This window comes from Aphanomyces astaci (assembly GCF_000520075.1).
Source record: "Aphanomyces astaci strain APO3 unplaced genomic scaffold supercont1.48, whole genome shotgun sequence".
Taxonomy (NCBI): Eukaryota; Oomycota; class Saprolegniomycetes; order Saprolegniales; family Verrucalvaceae; genus Aphanomyces; species Aphanomyces astaci.
Genome location: NW_009798311.1, coordinates 192642 through 210087, shown reverse-complemented (window position 1 = coordinate 210087; position 17446 = coordinate 192642). Strand labels below are relative to the sequence as shown.

General features: G+C 54.3%; 2 protein-coding genes across 2 annotated transcripts; both read right to left on the bottom strand.

The window, feature by feature from the left end:
• Window positions 1-12221: 12221 nt before the first annotated feature.
• Window positions 12222-12756, bottom strand: H257_13397 (hypothetical protein; the record flags this gene model as incomplete). The annotated part of the gene is made up of 3 exons (XM_009840897.1): window positions 12222-12320; window positions 12386-12432; window positions 12531-12756. The coding sequence occupies 3 exons, from the start codon at window positions 12754-12756 to the stop codon at window positions 12222-12224; spliced, it is 372 nt and encodes a 123-aa protein (XP_009839199.1).
• Window positions 12757-12995: 239 nt separating this feature from the next.
• Window positions 12996-17126, bottom strand: H257_13396 (hypothetical protein; the record flags this gene model as incomplete). Its single annotated transcript, XM_009840896.1, has 7 exons — window positions 12996-13255; window positions 13305-13549; window positions 13645-14690; window positions 15271-15365; window positions 15751-15975; window positions 16015-16776; window positions 16832-17126. The coding sequence occupies 7 exons, from the start codon at window positions 17124-17126 to the stop codon at window positions 12996-12998; spliced, it is 2928 nt and encodes a 975-aa protein (XP_009839198.1).
• Window positions 17127-17446: the final 320 nt, after the last annotated feature.

Below are 17446 nucleotides of genomic sequence, written 5' to 3'. Positions count from 1 at the left end.
CATGACAGCACCAGTGTGTGAAGCCAGTTCCCAGATGAGCTCGTCAGAGAAAGCCACCAATGACTCCGCTTCGAATGTCGGCACGCGCTGGACCGAGGGGTTGGATAGTGATGGTCTACATGAATTACACTGTGCCCAAGGAGTGTTACAGTTAGAATCAACAAACATCATCCATGGCATTTCCAACTTGCAGCGGCAGCACCGTAGCACAATAGTAGCGTCGTCGACGGCACCAAAGTCCGTGGAAATACAATCCATGATGTGGCAGTGACGAGTCCATAGTATATTCTTAATTTATTTAATGAAGCTTAATTAAGCTTACATAATTAATCATAAATCATTTATATTTCCCTTTCCAATCGAAATACAGTGGTACTGTGGATTTACGTAGTGAACTTCGTATGCAACGATAAGTGAATTTTTCCTTTGACGCGAAAAAACCTTTTCAGGAAGAGAGTATTTCCATTATATAATGGGATTTTTGTGTCGTACTGCGTATAAATGAATCTGCGTCTTGGTTGGTTAATTGAGTTTGGATTAAGCTTAACATTTTTAACACATTCCTCCACGAGGGCCGATACTAGAACCACATGTTATGGAACCATGGTATCCTTGGTCGGATAATCATGTGATAGCCTTTGCAATCCCAGGGCCGCACACTCCGCATCACCGCGACAGTGCAGCAATTGCGGAACACTACCGCAGCCGGTGAACAATCACTGCCCGATGCGGGGAACGAAGCCCTGCGCGAGTTCTTGCAACGAATTAAGTTGGCGTATCCAAGCGATTAGGAAGACGAAACCAAGGATGACCTCAATGTGGCCAACCAGCTTATCCAGACCTTCATTTGGATGTATGGGATGGGTGGGGTTGACACGTACTCACGCCGTTCCGTACCACCAGCGCAATCCACGGCAGATATGGTGTTACATCAAACACCTAAACGTTTGGCCTCGGGGCCGGAGTCCGGGACTACTTCAGCTAAACGTCCGAAAACGCAGTGGATGAGCAATGCAACGTATCATGGAGAGGATAAGAAAACCATTTTGAAACGTCAACGCTACCGTCGAGATCAACTTCGCATTGCGAAAGCAAAATCGGCGGTAGCAGCTGCGAAGAAGAAGGAGTACCGGCAAACCAAGCGTGTGAAGAAAACTCAAAGCGCCCAGCTGATGAACGACCGTTGGTGGAAGACTTCTTGACGGTGTTTGTTCCCGTTCAGCCCCCGATCATACCAGAAGGCCCTGCCCTGTTGTTTGAAGGGCAAGGCCAAGGTGGGTCCTTATGTTTCCCCGATTTGCCAGAAATGCAAGCGTTCAAAGTTCTCTTCAAGTTGCGTAATTTCATCGAGCACATCCGTCAGTACAACGCTCAGTTCAACTTCACTTCCATTGGAACCAACGAGGTCAAGCACAGCGGCCCCAAGACGTAATGCATTCAAGGCCAGCTGACCCATAACATTGGTCCGTTGCAGCCCAGCCTGAAAAGAAGTGGAAACCTGCTCAACCAAGTTTTGCCCAAATCTACATGCACACCAGCGAGGAGCAACTTCAACACCGACGAAACATGTTTTCAGCGTTCCGTTCGCGGTATACAGCAAGTGATGCATCTCCACAACCCATTGGCGAGAACGTATGCCACTGCCAAAGAACGTTTGCGTTGAGAGGAAGCGGACGGGACATCTGGGGGCAATCTTCAAATTGTCCTGAAGGCTGTTTGTGGCGCGCAGGCTCGAACACACAACTTGCCCACAGTGGCTCAGCTTGCGGTTATCATGGAGGGAGACGGCAGCGAACCGACAGATGGTCGTCACGTGGTTCTGCAAAGTCTGAACTCGAACCGGCTCACAACCATTCGAGAAACGAATCCACTTCACGATGCGTTGCAGTTTACTCTCCTGTTTCCAATGGGAGGTCCTGGATTGGAGTACACCATGACGAAGGCTGACGGGGGATCATTGCCCCTCCGTGCGTTCTTTAACTACTGCCTTCAAGAACGAGACGGCGACGACTTCTCCGACATGCTGCACCGATCCTCCATGCTGTTGATCGCGTGGAAACCAACAGGTTGCGTTACATTTCGCAGAACGAGGACAAGTTGCGATTTGATTTGTACGCAAGCGTCACGGAGGCCGTCGAGAGACGCTCAGGGCTCCACAACGTCGGCATAAAGTCCATCGTGCCTTCAAGCTTTACTGGCGGCAAGCGTTACATGAAGAAATGCTACTTCAACGCCATGGCAATTGTGCGCAAGTACGGGAAGCCATGCCTCTTCGTCACCATGACGTGCAACCAGGCCTTATCAATATTGTATTGTATATTGTATTGGTCTAGCTAGACAAGTCGAACAATCAATTATTGCAATATATTGAATTGTATTGATAATAATAAACAATATATTGAGGCATGTATTTTACTCTATGCCAGATCCGATGTCTTCATCATCTTCGTCAAAATCTTCATCATTTTCATCTTGATTGCCTTGGACAACTGATGCCACAAGCGCTTGATCCCAAAGATGTCGATTTGAACTCAAATACACCAGTATTTCGAGAGTTCTAGGACTCAATGACCGCCGATGTGGAGAGTACAGACGCTTGCACTGGCTGAAAAGCCGTTCAACGTCATTTGATGTAGGCACAACAAAGGACGTGCACACATAGCCTGAAGAAGACATTGTCTCTTCGCGCTGCCGTTTCAAGGTCTCCAACGCAAAGTCATCCTCGCTCTGATGTGGGCCAGCATCCACAGTAAATGCGAAAATTTTGATTTTGATTGGATCCTTAATGCTCGCTATCTCGCGCTGTAGGGGTATTTGCAATATGGCTACTGCATGTTGTGAGCCATGCCTTTGGCAGCGTTTTGGCCGTATTTGTGAGGGTGTGGGGCATCTGTCTCGTGAGATATTGCTTGTTTATTGTTCAATATATTGAACAATACAATATTCTTTATTGTTCAATACTATTGATATTGTTCGCCTGGGCCAATACAGTATTGCCCTCAATAGTATTGTCAATTATTGATACGTAAATATATTGTTGACGATCCCTGCGTGCAACCCCAACTGGCCGGAGATCAACAGTCAACTCAAGCCCCATCAAACGTTATCTGAACGCAATGACATTGTCACATGCGTGTTTGAGTCGAAGCTAACGTATTTCGAGGACGACATCCACAAGAAACACTGTCACGGGGTTTGGTAACTATTTGACGACGGTAGGCGCGGCGCGAGCGAGCGAAACTCAAGACACAAAAGTGTAGAGCAAGTCAAAAGTAAAAGTCAAGGTTAGCTATTTTCTAAGTGGAGGCGTCTTTCCGATGTTCAAAGAGTCACCAGAACACTGCGGGAAGTTCGGGGATCTGGCTATTGCTGGTTCCGGGAGTAACGGATTCGACACAGATTAGTCCCAGAGTTACAGTGGGATGATGATCCGGTAACAAGAGATACGACTGTTCCCGGGAAACGCCGTAGGCATGTCGCTTCCTTTCACCCCGTGACATTCTCCCCCGTTTAAGTCCGAAGCTCCGGCAAGGACCAATCAGCACACAGGGTCCGGGAGAATGGTCGTTGGGCGAGAAAGGTCGGTTAGCGCCGCGATCCAAAAAGAATCCCGCAGTCTGAAAAGGCGTAAGCAGCGAGGTCGCTTCATTCCGCAACCTGTCCCGGAGGCCACGAACATGGATCACAATTCGTAGGGGATGATACCGCCACCGACGGCCCGGCCGAGCGGACACGCAGACACTTCCGGAGAGCAGGATGACGAAGCCCCTACAGTCTCCTCCGCCGGAGACCTCGCGGCGCTCGCTGAGCAGGCGGCCACTCCGGGGTCGGGTGCCCACGCCTCGCCATATTCCTTCTTGCGCATGCACACCGTGTTCTCCCATGGCATCGTGGACTTGCGCAACAGTATTCAGTGAAACCAACGATCGTTACGCGTCCTCCAGGAAGTCCGGGCAGCGATGGCGTCGACCTTGGGGAGCGGTCCCCACGACATGTCGCAAGCTCGTCACGCCCTGGTTGACGAAGTGGAATTCTTAAAAACGACGTTGTCTGAAGTGAACGCCGAAGTCGCCGAAGGCCCGGGCGGCCCTGGATTCGAGTCGACGGGCCTTGGATACGGTACACGCTGAACGGGATGGGACCAACGACTTGCTACAAGAGGCTCAAGAGTCGCTCCGGACCTTGGAGCAAGGGCAACACGACCTCCGGGAGCAGCGTGACTAAGCCCAGGCCAGGCTAAACGACCAGCAAGCAGAACTCCGGGACCTGGCGAGCCGGTTGACGGCCCAAACGGAAAAGGCCACCGAGCTGGAGAGGCGAGTACAAGAGGCGGGCCAGGCCTTGGAAGTCATGACCGCCGAGGTGAACGACGCTCGGGACTACACGGCGCATTCAGCCAGGTTGGTCGCCGGGAAGGAAGGGGTTGTCAAGCTGGCGCTTCAGAACAAGTCGTTGGTGGTTGCCGAAATGTCGGACCTTCGCCGCAGCCTCGAGGCCGAGAGGGAAAACTCCGAAAAGGCGCGTCAGGATCGGGACCGGGCACTTACCACGGCGGGAGAACTTCAGGAACAACTCAGAGTCGCCCAAGACCGCATCGCGCAACCTCTCCGTTTTTCCGCTAGCAACCCGGCTTGGGACATCCTGTTGGCCGAGAACCAAGACCTCCGAGAGGCGGCCAAGACTCAGAAGGCGAGGGCCAAGGACTCCCGCGTTAGAAACAAGATCCTCCGGAGCCAAACCGAGACCTTCCAGGCCGACGCATTGCAAACCTGGAGTCCCGATTACAGGGGTACGAGAGCCAGGACCAGTGTCACCGAGAAGATTTGGCCCAGTTGGAGGAGAAGTTACTTCGTGAGAAACAGGCCAGCCACGATCTCGAGGAGAAGCTTCAGGCGTTCCAAGAGAGCGAGCGGACATCGGCCAGAGCCTTGTTGCATGCCAACGAGCACTTTCAAGACGCCGTCCCGTCGTTTTGGGATTGGGTCGCACAACATTTGCAGGTGTCCGGGGCCGCCGGCGTGGCGCCGCTGATAGAGGCGTGGACCTTGAGTGATCCGGATCACTTCAAGTCCTGCAACGAGAGCGTAGGCATCTTCCCCGCCAAAGCCGCGCGCGGTTTGACGGAGCCCCTGCTTGGGCGAGTCCGGGGCCCGACGTTCAGTGCTTGGGTGAACACGGCTTTCCCGGTCATGAGGGATGCACTGAAGGAGTCTTCCACGCCGTCGTCGGGAGTCCTGGAGGCGGACGTTGTCGACTCCGAGACAATGATGCGACCTATATGGCCGTGGGGTCATCGAAGCCGTGGGAACAGTACAAAGCGCAAGAGTCGTTTATACATTCGTCGTGGCGTCGACTTCCGCTGTGGGCGGAGCTCCAGGAACAACTCGAGGACTTCTGGGAAAATCATGCCCTCGCGCACTGGAACCGTCGTTTCATGCCCTCGCGCACTGGAACCGTCGTTTCATGCGGGGGTCGGCCAAAGTAAATGCCTAAGTTGAGGCAGCCATGGGGCCATTGGTGGGCATAATCGGATGCCTGTACCGCATCGTTCGGTGCCACTGGACCGACTTGTTGCGCTTCCTTTGTTACCCCCATTCGTATTGGCCGGACTTCCTTCGCGACGGTGTCTCTTTGAAGATGATGGCCTCGGTCCAGGGTGATCGAGCCGTTCAGGAATACCTGTCGTCTCAAGGCTCGGAATTTTGGCCGGAGGTCCTGTCCACTTCTCGCATGGAGCCGTTCGATCCCCCTTTGATGGCCACTCTAGCCTTCCTCAAGGGGCGCTCGCTCAGGGAGTTTTGGTTGAAGAAGTTTGACCCCTTGAATCCGGCGAACTGTTCTCGGGAGCGAGTGTCGAAAGTGTTGGCGTGGTTGTATGTCCAGGCCGAAGAGTGCCGACTCGCCGGCGTCTATCAAGGGCGTTTCCCGTTCGTGGTGGACGACCGTTCGCATCCCCCCGAAGGGTCCCAGTGGGCAAGTGGTATGCTGCGTCCAGCGGGTATTCCCCCGACGGGGTATACGCCCCCACTTCCCCACACCACCGGAGTACCGAAAACGGCCACGACGTCCGGCGGGCCCACGACGTTTTCAGCTTCCGGGGTTCAGAGTACGCTCCTGGCACCGGAAATGGTGGACTTGTTGTCCAATTCCGCTACGGACACGGATGAGGAGACGGTGATCGTTGACCTTTGAGTTTCCCGGGTCGGCGAGAATAGTCCGGGTCTTGTTTAATGCAGTGTTTCATGTATAAATGCAGTGTTTTGAGTCTTCCCGGAATCCAAAAAAAAAGGTCGGGCCGACGGGCGGAGTAGCTAGTACTCGCGAACCACGTCCTCCACGTCGAGTTCCACTAGTCTGGGACTGCGACGTAGGGTAGAAAGGCCTTGGTGGGAGCGCACCAGGTTCTCGTATTCTGAGATGAACGACTCGTAATCGATAAGCCGAGATCGTGGGGTCCAATGGGTTTCACCATCCGCGTGTCTTACCAAGTATTCGGGCTCCCGGGGCGCCGTGCGCCTTTTGTCCAGGACCTTGACAATGGGCGTTGGGGTGTTCGTGTACGCTACGTCTCCGTCGGCGAACTCAAGGCGGTCGATGAAGCTCGTTTCTGGAAGCAGATCGTCGTCCAAAAGGACGTCGCAGGCCTCCTCCCAGGAGCCATCAGTCTCTTGGTATCCTTCCGGGACCTCGTCGTTAAACGGGCGAGTCCAATAACCTCGGAAGGCCTTGAGGCGGTCTACGTTGATAGGGATGACTCGGTCGGGGTGGGTAGGTAAGTAAATTAGGTACGTGTTCTCCCCTTGCCGACAGTGGATTCGGTAGGGTCTGTGCCAGTGGTAGGCAAACTTTCGGACTCTGATGTCGTCAGGGTTTGTCGTCTTATGGAAGTATTGGTAGACCCAAACGGAATCCGCGGGTTGGAAGACAACGTTCCGCTGACTGTCTCGAGAGATCGTATCTCGGTTCTGCCCTTGGAGTAACTGGGCTTCCACTAGCTTCCGAGTGGTTGTGAACCACGCACTCTGTTTCCTGCGCCACTGTGGGAGTTCGTCTGACTTCCAATGCGGCTCCTGGTTCGCGAAAGCCAAGTGGAAGGACTGCACGGAATCCCTCCCGTGCATGCAGAAGAACGGAGTATCTCCCAGTGTCTCCTGGTGGGCGGTACGATAAGCCCATAGTAGCCGTTGCAGGTAAACGTCCCAGTCCGTGTGGGCCGCATTTACGTACATCTTCAGCATTGTGGCCAGTGTGGAGTTAAATCGTTCCACCAGCCCCTGTCCCTGACGATGTCCGGGGGCACTAGCCACTTTCTCGACTGGAGAGGGTTTCGGCGAGTTTCGACACAAAATTCGACCCGCGATCCGACAGCAACTTTTCCGGGACCCCATGCCGGCATATCACGTCGTCTATCAACGCGGTCACGAAGGTAGTGGTCTTGAGATCCGGGACCGGGATAGCCTCTGCCCAACGCGTGAAGTAATCCATGAACACCTAGATGAACTTGTTCCCTCCGGGGGTGGTCGGTAAGGGGCCGAGCGCGTCGACCACGACGAAACTGAACGGGCCCCTGAGGCCGTACACGGGCATCCGCTGCAGTCGCCCTTGCTTCCAGGGTCTCATGCCCTTGGCGGCGCCACATCGGACACAACAGATGCAGTACTCCCGGACGTCCTCACCCCATCGGTGCCAGTACCCAACTCGTCGCACCCTTTCCAAGGTCCGTTCTCTTCCGAAGTGACCTGACAATGGGGAGTCGTGGCAGAGCGCCAGGACGTCGGTCGTCATCGAGATCGGAATTACCGGTACTAGAATCAACCTGGGGTTTCTGATTGGGGACTTCAAGATCACCCTCCGATAGAGTACTTGGTCCTTCACTTCGTAATGCTCGGACGTCCGGGTTACCACCTTCATGAGCCACGCTTCCAGGGGAAGTGCCTTGTCCTCGAGGTACGCCTTCATGGAAATGGTGAACGGATCCCGTGCCTGTTCCTTACGTAGTACTCGGTCGGGCAGAGCGTACGTGTCATCGTGGTACGGAGGTAGTTTCAGTGGCGATTCCCTGTCCGCTTCGGCAACCGGAGCGGGCCCCCCATCGACTAGGGAATCCTCCAAACTCTCAGAGACGGGAGTTTCGCCGTCGGGGCAACGGTCAGGGGTTCTGAGGAGTTTTTTTGGGTCCTTGGGGTTCACTCTTTTCATCGATTTTGCTTCCGGGGGGCCATGGGGTTGTTCCGACGCGCGGGCTTGACCCCTCGTGACCGCACCCACTACTCCAGAGGCTATTGAGCACACTCGGGGACCCCCTGCCGGCAGGGGCATGGTTGAGAAATCTTCGGTCTCCGCATCCCAATTGTATGCGCTCGGGGAGGGTTCGCCCTGGGACTCTATGGGGAGTCGTGACAGGCCATCAGCGCACCCCATCTGTGCTCCAGGTCGATGGACCACTGTGAAATCCAGGCTTTGTAGGTGCATGGCCCACCGGGCCAACTTCCCGTTTCCGGACTTCGATCCGGTCTTGTAGGGCCGCGTGATCCGTGTAGACCGTGAAGTGTCTCCGGTCGAGGTAGGGTCTGAACTTGGTCGTGGCCCACACCAACCCATAACATTCGATCTCCGAGACTCCGTCTTTCTTCTTGATCCATTTTTGTTGAGAGGCGTCCAGGGCTTGGCTAGCATACGCGATCACCCGGTGTCGGCCTCGTTGTTCTTGCATCAATACCGCCCCCAGGGCTATGGGACATGCATCCACGAAGACCGTGAATGGTAGTTCGAAGTCTGGGTAGGCTAGGATTGGGGGGCTGGCCAGCTTTCTCTTCAGATTATCCAGAGCGGTTTGACATTCCGAGGACCATTCGAACTCGTCAGCCACCTTAAGTTTTTCCAAGGGTCGCGAGAGTAGGGCGTATCCCTTGATGAATCTCCGGAAGTAGCCGGCGAGTCCCAGGAAGGATCGGACTTGGGCCACGTTTTTCAGGGGTTTGATTCTCAGCACAGCTTTGACTTTTTCAGGGTTGGGTAAGATGCCTCCCGGGGTGATAGTGTGCCCCAGGAATCCGACCCTATCCCTTCCCCATTGGCACTTGGACGCTTTCAGTTTGAACCCGGCATCCTGGAGGCGCGTCAGGACTTGGGATATGCGCACTAGATGTTCGCCAAAGTCCTCGCTGAAGATGATGATGTCGTCTAGGTAGACCAAGCAGATGCGCCACAAGTATTCCTGGAGGACCCCTTCCATGAGTCTTTCGAACTGCGGCACCGCGTTGCACAGTCCGAAGGGCATGACTAGCCATTCGTACAGCCCGTACTTGCAGGTGAAGTCTATCTTCTCGACACTTTCTTCAGCCATCCGCACGTTCCAGTATCCCGACGCCACCTCCATGGTTGTGAAGAAGATTTGCCCAGATCATCCAAGAGATCATCTACTTGAGGCATTGGGTAACAATCTTTGATTGTGACGTCGTTGAGCCGTCGGTAGTCGATCCGGCTTCCAGATCATGAGTACTGGGCTGGCCCACGGGTTTGTGGAATGTCGGATCAGTCAAGCTCCAGGAGCTGTTTGATTTCTGCTTCCATGATCTCTCCCTCCCGTTGGGTCACTCGGAATGGCGCTAGTTTGATCGGGCTCGCATCCCCGGTGTTGATGTGGCATTTGGTAAGGTCAGTCCTTCCCGGGGATTTTGATGTCGAGACGAAGAGGTCGAAGCGCAGGAGGAGTTTTCGGAGGAGTTCTTTCTGTTCGAGGCTCAGGCTGGAATCCTTCCAGTCAATTTTGATCTCTTCCTTGCCTGGTTTCGTACTTGTTTCCTGCGCTCCTGTGGTTAGTGCGCAGAGTGTTTCCGCCTCCTGTGGTGCCTTCACCTCTCCCCTATGCAGAGAAGTCGCGCTCCGGGGCGACAGGGTGGTCGACATGTCCGATGCGGGTGCGTCCGTGTGGTCCCTGTAGTGGTCCGGGAGGTGGGAAACCACTCCGATGGCGTCTGTGGGGCGAATGACTAATTTCGTGTCCGAGTGGTTCCGCACCTGGACCCAGAAGCCTTCCTTCCGGACGATGTTGATAGAACGGGTGATATGTACCAATATAGGGCACCCTTCCGGGAGGTCTGACGAGATGCGGCATAAGACAAGCCTGCGGGAGTTGCTTTTGACATAGACCGTGGAAGTGGGGTGGACAGTGGACCAGTTGGTCGGCGCGTTGTGTAGTGAAGCCGAAGGCGCGGGTTCTTGAGCCTTCTGTGCCGGTGGTTCCCGCGGGTCCTCACGTTTGAGATGGGCTACCGTTCTTGGTGTCGCCTGGGCGTCGTCAGTGTGGAACGGTAGGATTATGGGAGAATCTCCAAAACCAACGCAGTTGGTCGAGCGGTCGACGAGGGCCTTGAGTTTGCGCAACAGGTTAATCTCCAGAATGCACGGGCTGACAGAGTCGACCAGAACCCATACCGGGAAGGTCGTTTGTTTTTCCGCTAGGGGTGATGCTGAAGTACCGGAGACCCAGCGTTCGTATAGGCGTGTTGGATGTCGAGACCAACCCATACACCGATTTTTGGAGTGGAGGACTCCCGAGATCGTTCCAGAACGCCTCGCTAATTACCGTCCTCCTGTATCTACTAACGCGAGCGTGTCCGACGTTTGGATGCGGACCTGAACCAACGGGGCATTCGGATTGGAACCCACTTGGCACACCCTTTGGTCTGGTCGAGCGAATGGTGCTACCATTGAGAGGAGCTCGTCATCCTTTAGGTCCAGGAATGGCAATTCGACAGTCGGGGCCCCTAGTTAGGTGGTTTCGACGTCGAGGGGAACGACCTCGAGGGGATTGTTTGAGTCAACGACACCCGGGGAGAGAGCTCCGGGGTTTGCGGCCGGCCGTCGGGGGTGGCGAGGGCGCTTTCAATGTGATGGCACCCGAGGGCGAGGTCCAGGTAGTGGTGCCGAGATGAGAGCGTCCTGCGACGGATGCGCCAGATGGCCGAGGGTAATCGTGTGAGCTCCAAGTCCCGTAATGGTAGAGCGAAAGAGGCCTGGTCGTCGGTCAAGTGGTACTGTAAGGCTCTGTGGACTTTGACGAGGTGTCGAGCGGGTAGACGGGGAATTTCAGTACCTCCGATAGGTAGGACGTCACCCTCGGGTGGCGTGCAAACGGTCTCAGGGAAGGGTCCAAAGCCAGGTAGATCGTTTGAGGCCAGGTTTTTTCGCTGGAAACGTGACCACCGCGTGTCGGAAATGATCGCCACTCGAGCGTTTTCGAAGTTGCGGTTAGCCGTCCGGGCCTCGTCGCATGTTTCCAGGGTGCTGGAGAACCAGTTGAGCCAGCGATCTGGGTCGTCGATGTCCAAAGGTGACTCGAACAGATGCGCGTCGTTCCGTGTCAAGGGCCGGTGAAGGGCCATTGTAACCACCTTGACAATATCCTCCTGAGTCACGTCCTTCCTCTCCTGTTTGGGTCGGACGAGCTGACGTTCCAGGTCTGCTGGTGAGACAGGGTACAGACGCTCCTCGATATCGACGTGCCGAGCCTCGGGGATGCCCGTTAGGTCGCCCCGCATGATTGCTTCGATTTGCGCTTCCGTGAAGACGGGAGTCACCCCGGGAGAAGGTCCAGTTTCGTAACCAGGGGTTGTAGCCAAGTTCGCGGGCACCCCTGGCGTTGTCGAACTCGATCCGGACGTGGCGGGATGTCTGAGCCTCTTTGACCTCCGGTTTTTGAAGATCTGAATCCCAGGGGTAGTTGCAGTAGTTGTGGCCTGCGAGGTGGCTGTTTTCTGGGAGCGCACGGTGACCTTTAGACCGGGAGGCCGTGTGTAAGCTTTCGCGTCAGTAAGGGACGAAGGGATCGTAGCGTCTTCCTCAGTCCCTTCGGCAATCTTCTTTGGGACTGGGGTGAGGCGCTGCTGCTCTCCAGACTTCGTTCCCGTGTCTTTAACGCTTGCTGTGTCAATCGCTCGCAAGCGCGGTGATTCGGTGTTGGTGTAAGTTTCATTTGGTTGTTGTGTTAAACTTGTCCGCAGGGTCGCGTCCAGCCGGAGCCCTGGAGTATTATGGGCTTCATCGGTCAGGTATTCAATTCGTCAGATACCGAGAGCTTGGTCGTCATCGTTGGTAGGGGATTCGTCTCGTCCAGTAGTCATGTCGTCCACGGAGTTTGGATCTCCTCTGGTCATAAGGCACTCCTGGTCTTGTAGTCTTGTTTCATAAGCGCACCCGTCCAGGTCTTCGTACCCCCTTCACGGGCTCTTGGAGCTGCCAAAGTCCCGCGTAATGGCGGCATCATAGTCTTGGTTGTTGTTGTGGGCGTAACCATGGGTTTCCTGGTCCCAGGGCGGCTTCTCACAGTCGTGGTAAGTGTCAGTTTATTCTTGTCAGTATCGGGAGTCATTTTTGGAGTCACTTTCGACGCCACGCCACTCCCGGCGGCTTGGTGTCGACTCAGGCGGCCTCATTGTAGTTCATCCTCGTGATCGTCGTCGCCTCCGTCGATCACATTCCCTGGGTCGAAGATGTCGGGCAAGGCTGCGATGACTTTTGGGTTGAACTTTCCTTTGTTAAGGGGTCATGCGAAACTGAAGTGTCCGGGTTTTCCACAGGTATGGCAGTCGTTATTTCCCCGGCGTCCACTTCCATAACTGCCTGCCCGGTGCCTGCGGCCGCTAGGAACTCTGGCCCCGTCCTGTCGTGGGATTCCGCATTCTGCATTAGCGTGACCCTCCGTCCGACAGCGAGAGCAGTAGTACTTGAGCCGGGGGCATCTGTCTCGGCCATGACCCTTCGTGTTGCAGCGCCCACAGATCACTTCCCCGTTCTTCGTTTCATCGTCTGGGGAGTTACTGATTTTGGGTTGTACTGGGTTATTCGCCCCCGGGGTTTGCTCATGGGCCATCTGGGCTACCACGTTATGGAAAGCCGAGATTTGTTCCTGCTGACGAGCGTTCTGTTTAGCAGCCATCGCCGTCATTTCACGCTGCATCTTAGATACAGTGGCTTGAAGCTCCTGGACTTCGTTAGTCGGGATCGCTGGGTTTGGCCAGGCCCCTGGGAGCGCGCCCAGGGGTTCCGGGAGAGACCGTGGCTGTCTTGGGGTTGCCTTCAAATGGTTTCTCGAGGTTTACGTCCTTCTCTTTCAAGTATTTCAGACTCGCCTCGATGGTTGTCGGGAGTGTCGGGGCCCCCCGGATGCAGCTGGCCACGATGAGGTCTTCACATTCATTTAGCAAAATGAACACGGCACTTTCGGGCGGGAAATTCGCGTTTCGAATGTTGTCTCCGATGCGGTAGGCGTATTTTTAACCGTCTCCCCAATTCGGCGGTACGAGTCCGCGGTAATCGTCGCTCCGTCATCGTTTTCATGATGAATTCTTGCCTGAAAGCCTCCCGGGACTCAGCCCAAGACTGCTCGGCATGATCCCGGACTCGTCTGGCCCACCAGTCGGCAAAATGAGGGATACCGGATTCGTTGAGGCGGTCATCGAAGATTCCCACCAGTTGAGCGTCCGTGATCCCGTGATCCATTTGTAACGCGTCGAACTTCTTCAGGAAGTGTTCCAAAGGGATGGCGCTATCCACTCGTTTCAGTTTAGGTGCGTATTTTCGTGCGTCCGCATAAGCGGAACGGGAAGGACGGTCCCATTGTTATCGTGCCGGGGCACGTACGGAAACCTGGGTGCGCCTCCACCCCCATGGTTATCGCCGCCACCTCCAGGTCCACCTCCCCCGGGAGATCCGGGGGGATCTCCTCGGCCTCCAGTGCGTTCGAAAGGGTTGTGCCCCCCCAGAGCTGGGTACGACGAAGGAGGACCGGGAGGGTTGCTGGATCCTCCACCGAATGCCCCGCCGTGGTCTCCGTGGGGCGGTGTGAAGTAAGGTGTGCTGGGGTTACTGTGCCCACGCATCCCGTACGAGTCCTGGGGTATGTACTCGGGAGGTTCTCGTTGCTTTGGTCTCTCGGGCATGAACGGCTTTTGAGAAGCCATAGCACGGCCGTAGACACCTGCCGGCACCGGCATCGACATGGTTTCCGTAGCGACCTCAGTTTGTTGCATAAACACCGGGATAAGGTCCATTGTCCGTTGAGGTGTACCCACCATCGAGTAGGGGGCCTCGAGTACTGATGACGTCATGAAAGTCCAATGACATCCCTTCGAAGGGGAGCCTTTCCGGGAAGAGGCGGGTGTCGCATAGGGAGTCCCGACCGAGCCTGATCGGAGTCGGCCTTCCTGAAGTTGCAAGGCCAACGTTTGCTGATCCACTTGTAAGGAAGACTGTTGCCGACGAAGGTTCGAGTAAGACTTGTTGACTTCCTGAGAGAAAGCTTCCCTTTCCCTGAGGAGGGTTTGCTCTTCTTCCCGCAGTAGGGTCGTGTTTAGCCCCAATTGTGCCTGAGCGTCGGACACCTTTTGTAGGATTGCTTCGTGTTCTTCCCGCGACTTCATAAGCTCCTCTCTTTCTTGAGTTACTGCACGCCGTTCCTCCGAGTCACGATCCAACGTTAGTGCCAGTAGTTGTTCTTGGGCACCCCTTTCCATTTCCTCGCGTAGGGTCTGCTCCTCTTGTAGCTCCTGTTCGTACCGAGTGTAAACTTGTAGGAGTTTTTCTTGGAGTTGAGTCCACCGGGTTTCACTTTCCTGAAACCGGGCCTGGGCTTCGTTCAGGCCGTGTTCGGACGCACCAAGAATCCGGTTATTTCGTGGATTCAGACTCTGGAATCCAATTTTTTGTGTTCGATTGACAAAAATAAAAACCGGATTCTTGTGCAAGAATCCGGATTCTGGAAGCCATCGATTTTGATGGTTTCTTGGAGGGATTGATTGGTATTCTGTTTTTCAGACGGAGTTTGGGGTTTCTGGGGTTTCGGGGTGTTATATTTATTCTCCGAGTACTGACAACGATGAAAGGAACATCGCAGCCGTGACCACATGTGATCAAGTGGTCCATCGCATGGTGCTTCTTCGTCAACCATTTAACTAGTTAACATATAAGACCGTATTCATCTTCGTGGGAGATGAATTATGTTCCTGCAGCGCAGAATGGGCTCCGCACTCGCTGAGTCAACAACTGATGTGTATGCAACTGACAAAAGCTACGTAAACTTAGACACACGCAGTTACTTGAATCTCATCCTTGTAGAAGTCGGTACCAAGCTACTTGTATCTCTCCTTGTACAACTCAATGTGTTGGTCAAAACCCGCTACGAAGTCTCTGCACCATCGAATAGACCTTGAATGGTGAAGTGGATATCTTGCCCTCCAGTAAAGTTATATGATATGTAGCTACACGTACTTCTTCGTCTATGATCACGCTATAATCGCGCACTACGCTTGCAGCGAAACGCGTCGTATTCTGTAAACCCGGCGCAATCGCCGCCAAGAAAGCGTCTACATGGCCGATTTTCGTGCATGACGTGCTGCAACATTTCGGTCAGAATACTTGAATAATTCAAAATAGCAAATTGTATTTCGTTTTACCTGACTGTCAAATGCCTAAAAAGTGCAGTCATAGATAGTGGAACCAATGAAAAGGAGCAAAAACCAATGTAGACCAATGATATAGATCCAATGACCAGGGTGTGGCCAATAGAATACCAGTATTCTTGTAAATTTTCGGCATTTGGGTGGCAGAGTTCCAATCGTGTTCGGTGCAACTTTTTGACATAATCCGGATTCAAAAACCTAGATTATCATAATCATAATCCGGATTCTGGAGTCAGAATCCATTTTTGCTCCAAACACGGCCTCAGAGCCTCGTATGAGACCAGCGTACGTTGTTCGGACTCCTGGAGCTGACGACGCCCCTTTTCCCAGAGTTGTTCGAAACGTTCCCTCTGCCGATCAGTCTCGCGGAGTTGTTCTTCCTGAAGTCGGAGTCTTTCCGTGAGGATGCACTTCTCCTGCTCCAAGATGGGGTAGTTCCCACAGATCCGTTCCGAAGGCTCACGTGCCGAGGGGTACTGGGAGGCGTCGAGTTCTAGTTGCCTCGACCGTAGTTCTGACCGTAGAGATATCAGCTCTTGGTTTTGTTAAGAACGCAACTTATCCAAGGTAGTTTCCTGGGCCTCGCGGCTTCGACGGGCTTTTTCCACGAGGGCCTGGATTTCGTGGGTGTGGTTGTGCTTCGCAGAACGAAGCTCTTCTTGTAGTTGGTTAAGGATTACTCCGTCTTCCATGCGTCGGACCTCGATAGTGTGTTCCGCTTCCGTCGACACTCGTAGAAGTTCGTCCGTGTGTTGGTTCTTCAAAGCGAGCAACGAGACTTCCTTGTCCTGGAGGAGTAAGGACCTTTCCTTATCCCAAGTGAGTTCCAGGTTCTCCTGGAAGCGTAGCATCCGGGCCTCCCACATAGCTTGTTGCTTCTCAATCTCCTGACCCAAGGTTTCGTTTGCTTCGTTTCCGACCACACACCTAGCGAGGTCCAGTTCTCGTTGGTAGCATTCCTGGAGGTATCCCAAAGCCTCCTTGAACTGCTCCTGCCGGTAGTTTTCATGGGCTTCAGCCGCCTGCGCCGCTGATTCGGCCATTTCCACGAGTCGAGTCTCCCGGTCGTCCAGCAGCCGAGATCGGTCTTCATGGGCTTTCTGAAAGAAGCGCAAAGCTTTCAGTTCCTGTTTATTGATTGCGTGTGAATTCGGCATAAGCGTTGTGGCTATCGCGTACGCCTCCACTGGCAACTGAGATCGTCGTGACAACAACATTTCGAGGTACACCGGGATCGTCCCAGGTAGGCGTAAGCGTTCTTGGAACCATGCTGCCGGGCGTCCCTTGGACCATGGGGGTGTTTCCGGTAGCTGGACTAGGTTCCAATAGGCTTACTGGTGTTTTGTCAAGGGAGTTCCAACCATCGATACCAATCCTGGCATGGGGTGACAAAGGCTCAGGAGTCAAGTCAGCACCCGGGGGCAGTGCTGGTTTCTTCGGCGGGGGACGCGAGTCGGGGCTGTTCGTCGACGGCGATACCAGGGGAGAGCCTTCGGCTCCTCGCTTCAACGTAGGCAGCTCGACGTGATCGTCTAGTTGCGCAGGTTCTGGGGTCGAGGACTGGCGCGTCAAGCGTCTTTTGTCCAGTAGCCCGTATTCCGGGGCAACTCCCACGAGGCGCCGCGACTGGCGTATCGTCGAAGTTGGTTGTTCGTCCGTTGACATCTTCCTCACTTTCTTTGTTTTCGCTCCTTTTGCAAACGCCCACCCTGCTGCTCCACCAGAATGTCACGGGGTTTGGTAACTATTTGACGAAGGTAGGCGCGGCGCGAGCGAGAGAGAAAGACACAAAAGTGTAGTGCAAGTCAAAAGTAAAAGTCAAGGTTACTATTTGACGAAGGTAGGCGCGGCGCGAGCGAGCGAGAAAGACACAAAAGTGTAGTGCATGTCAAAAGTAAAAGTCAAGGTTAGCTATCTAAGTGGAGGCGTCTTTCCGATGTTCAAAGAGTCACCAGAACACTGCGGGAAGTTCGGGGATCTGGCTA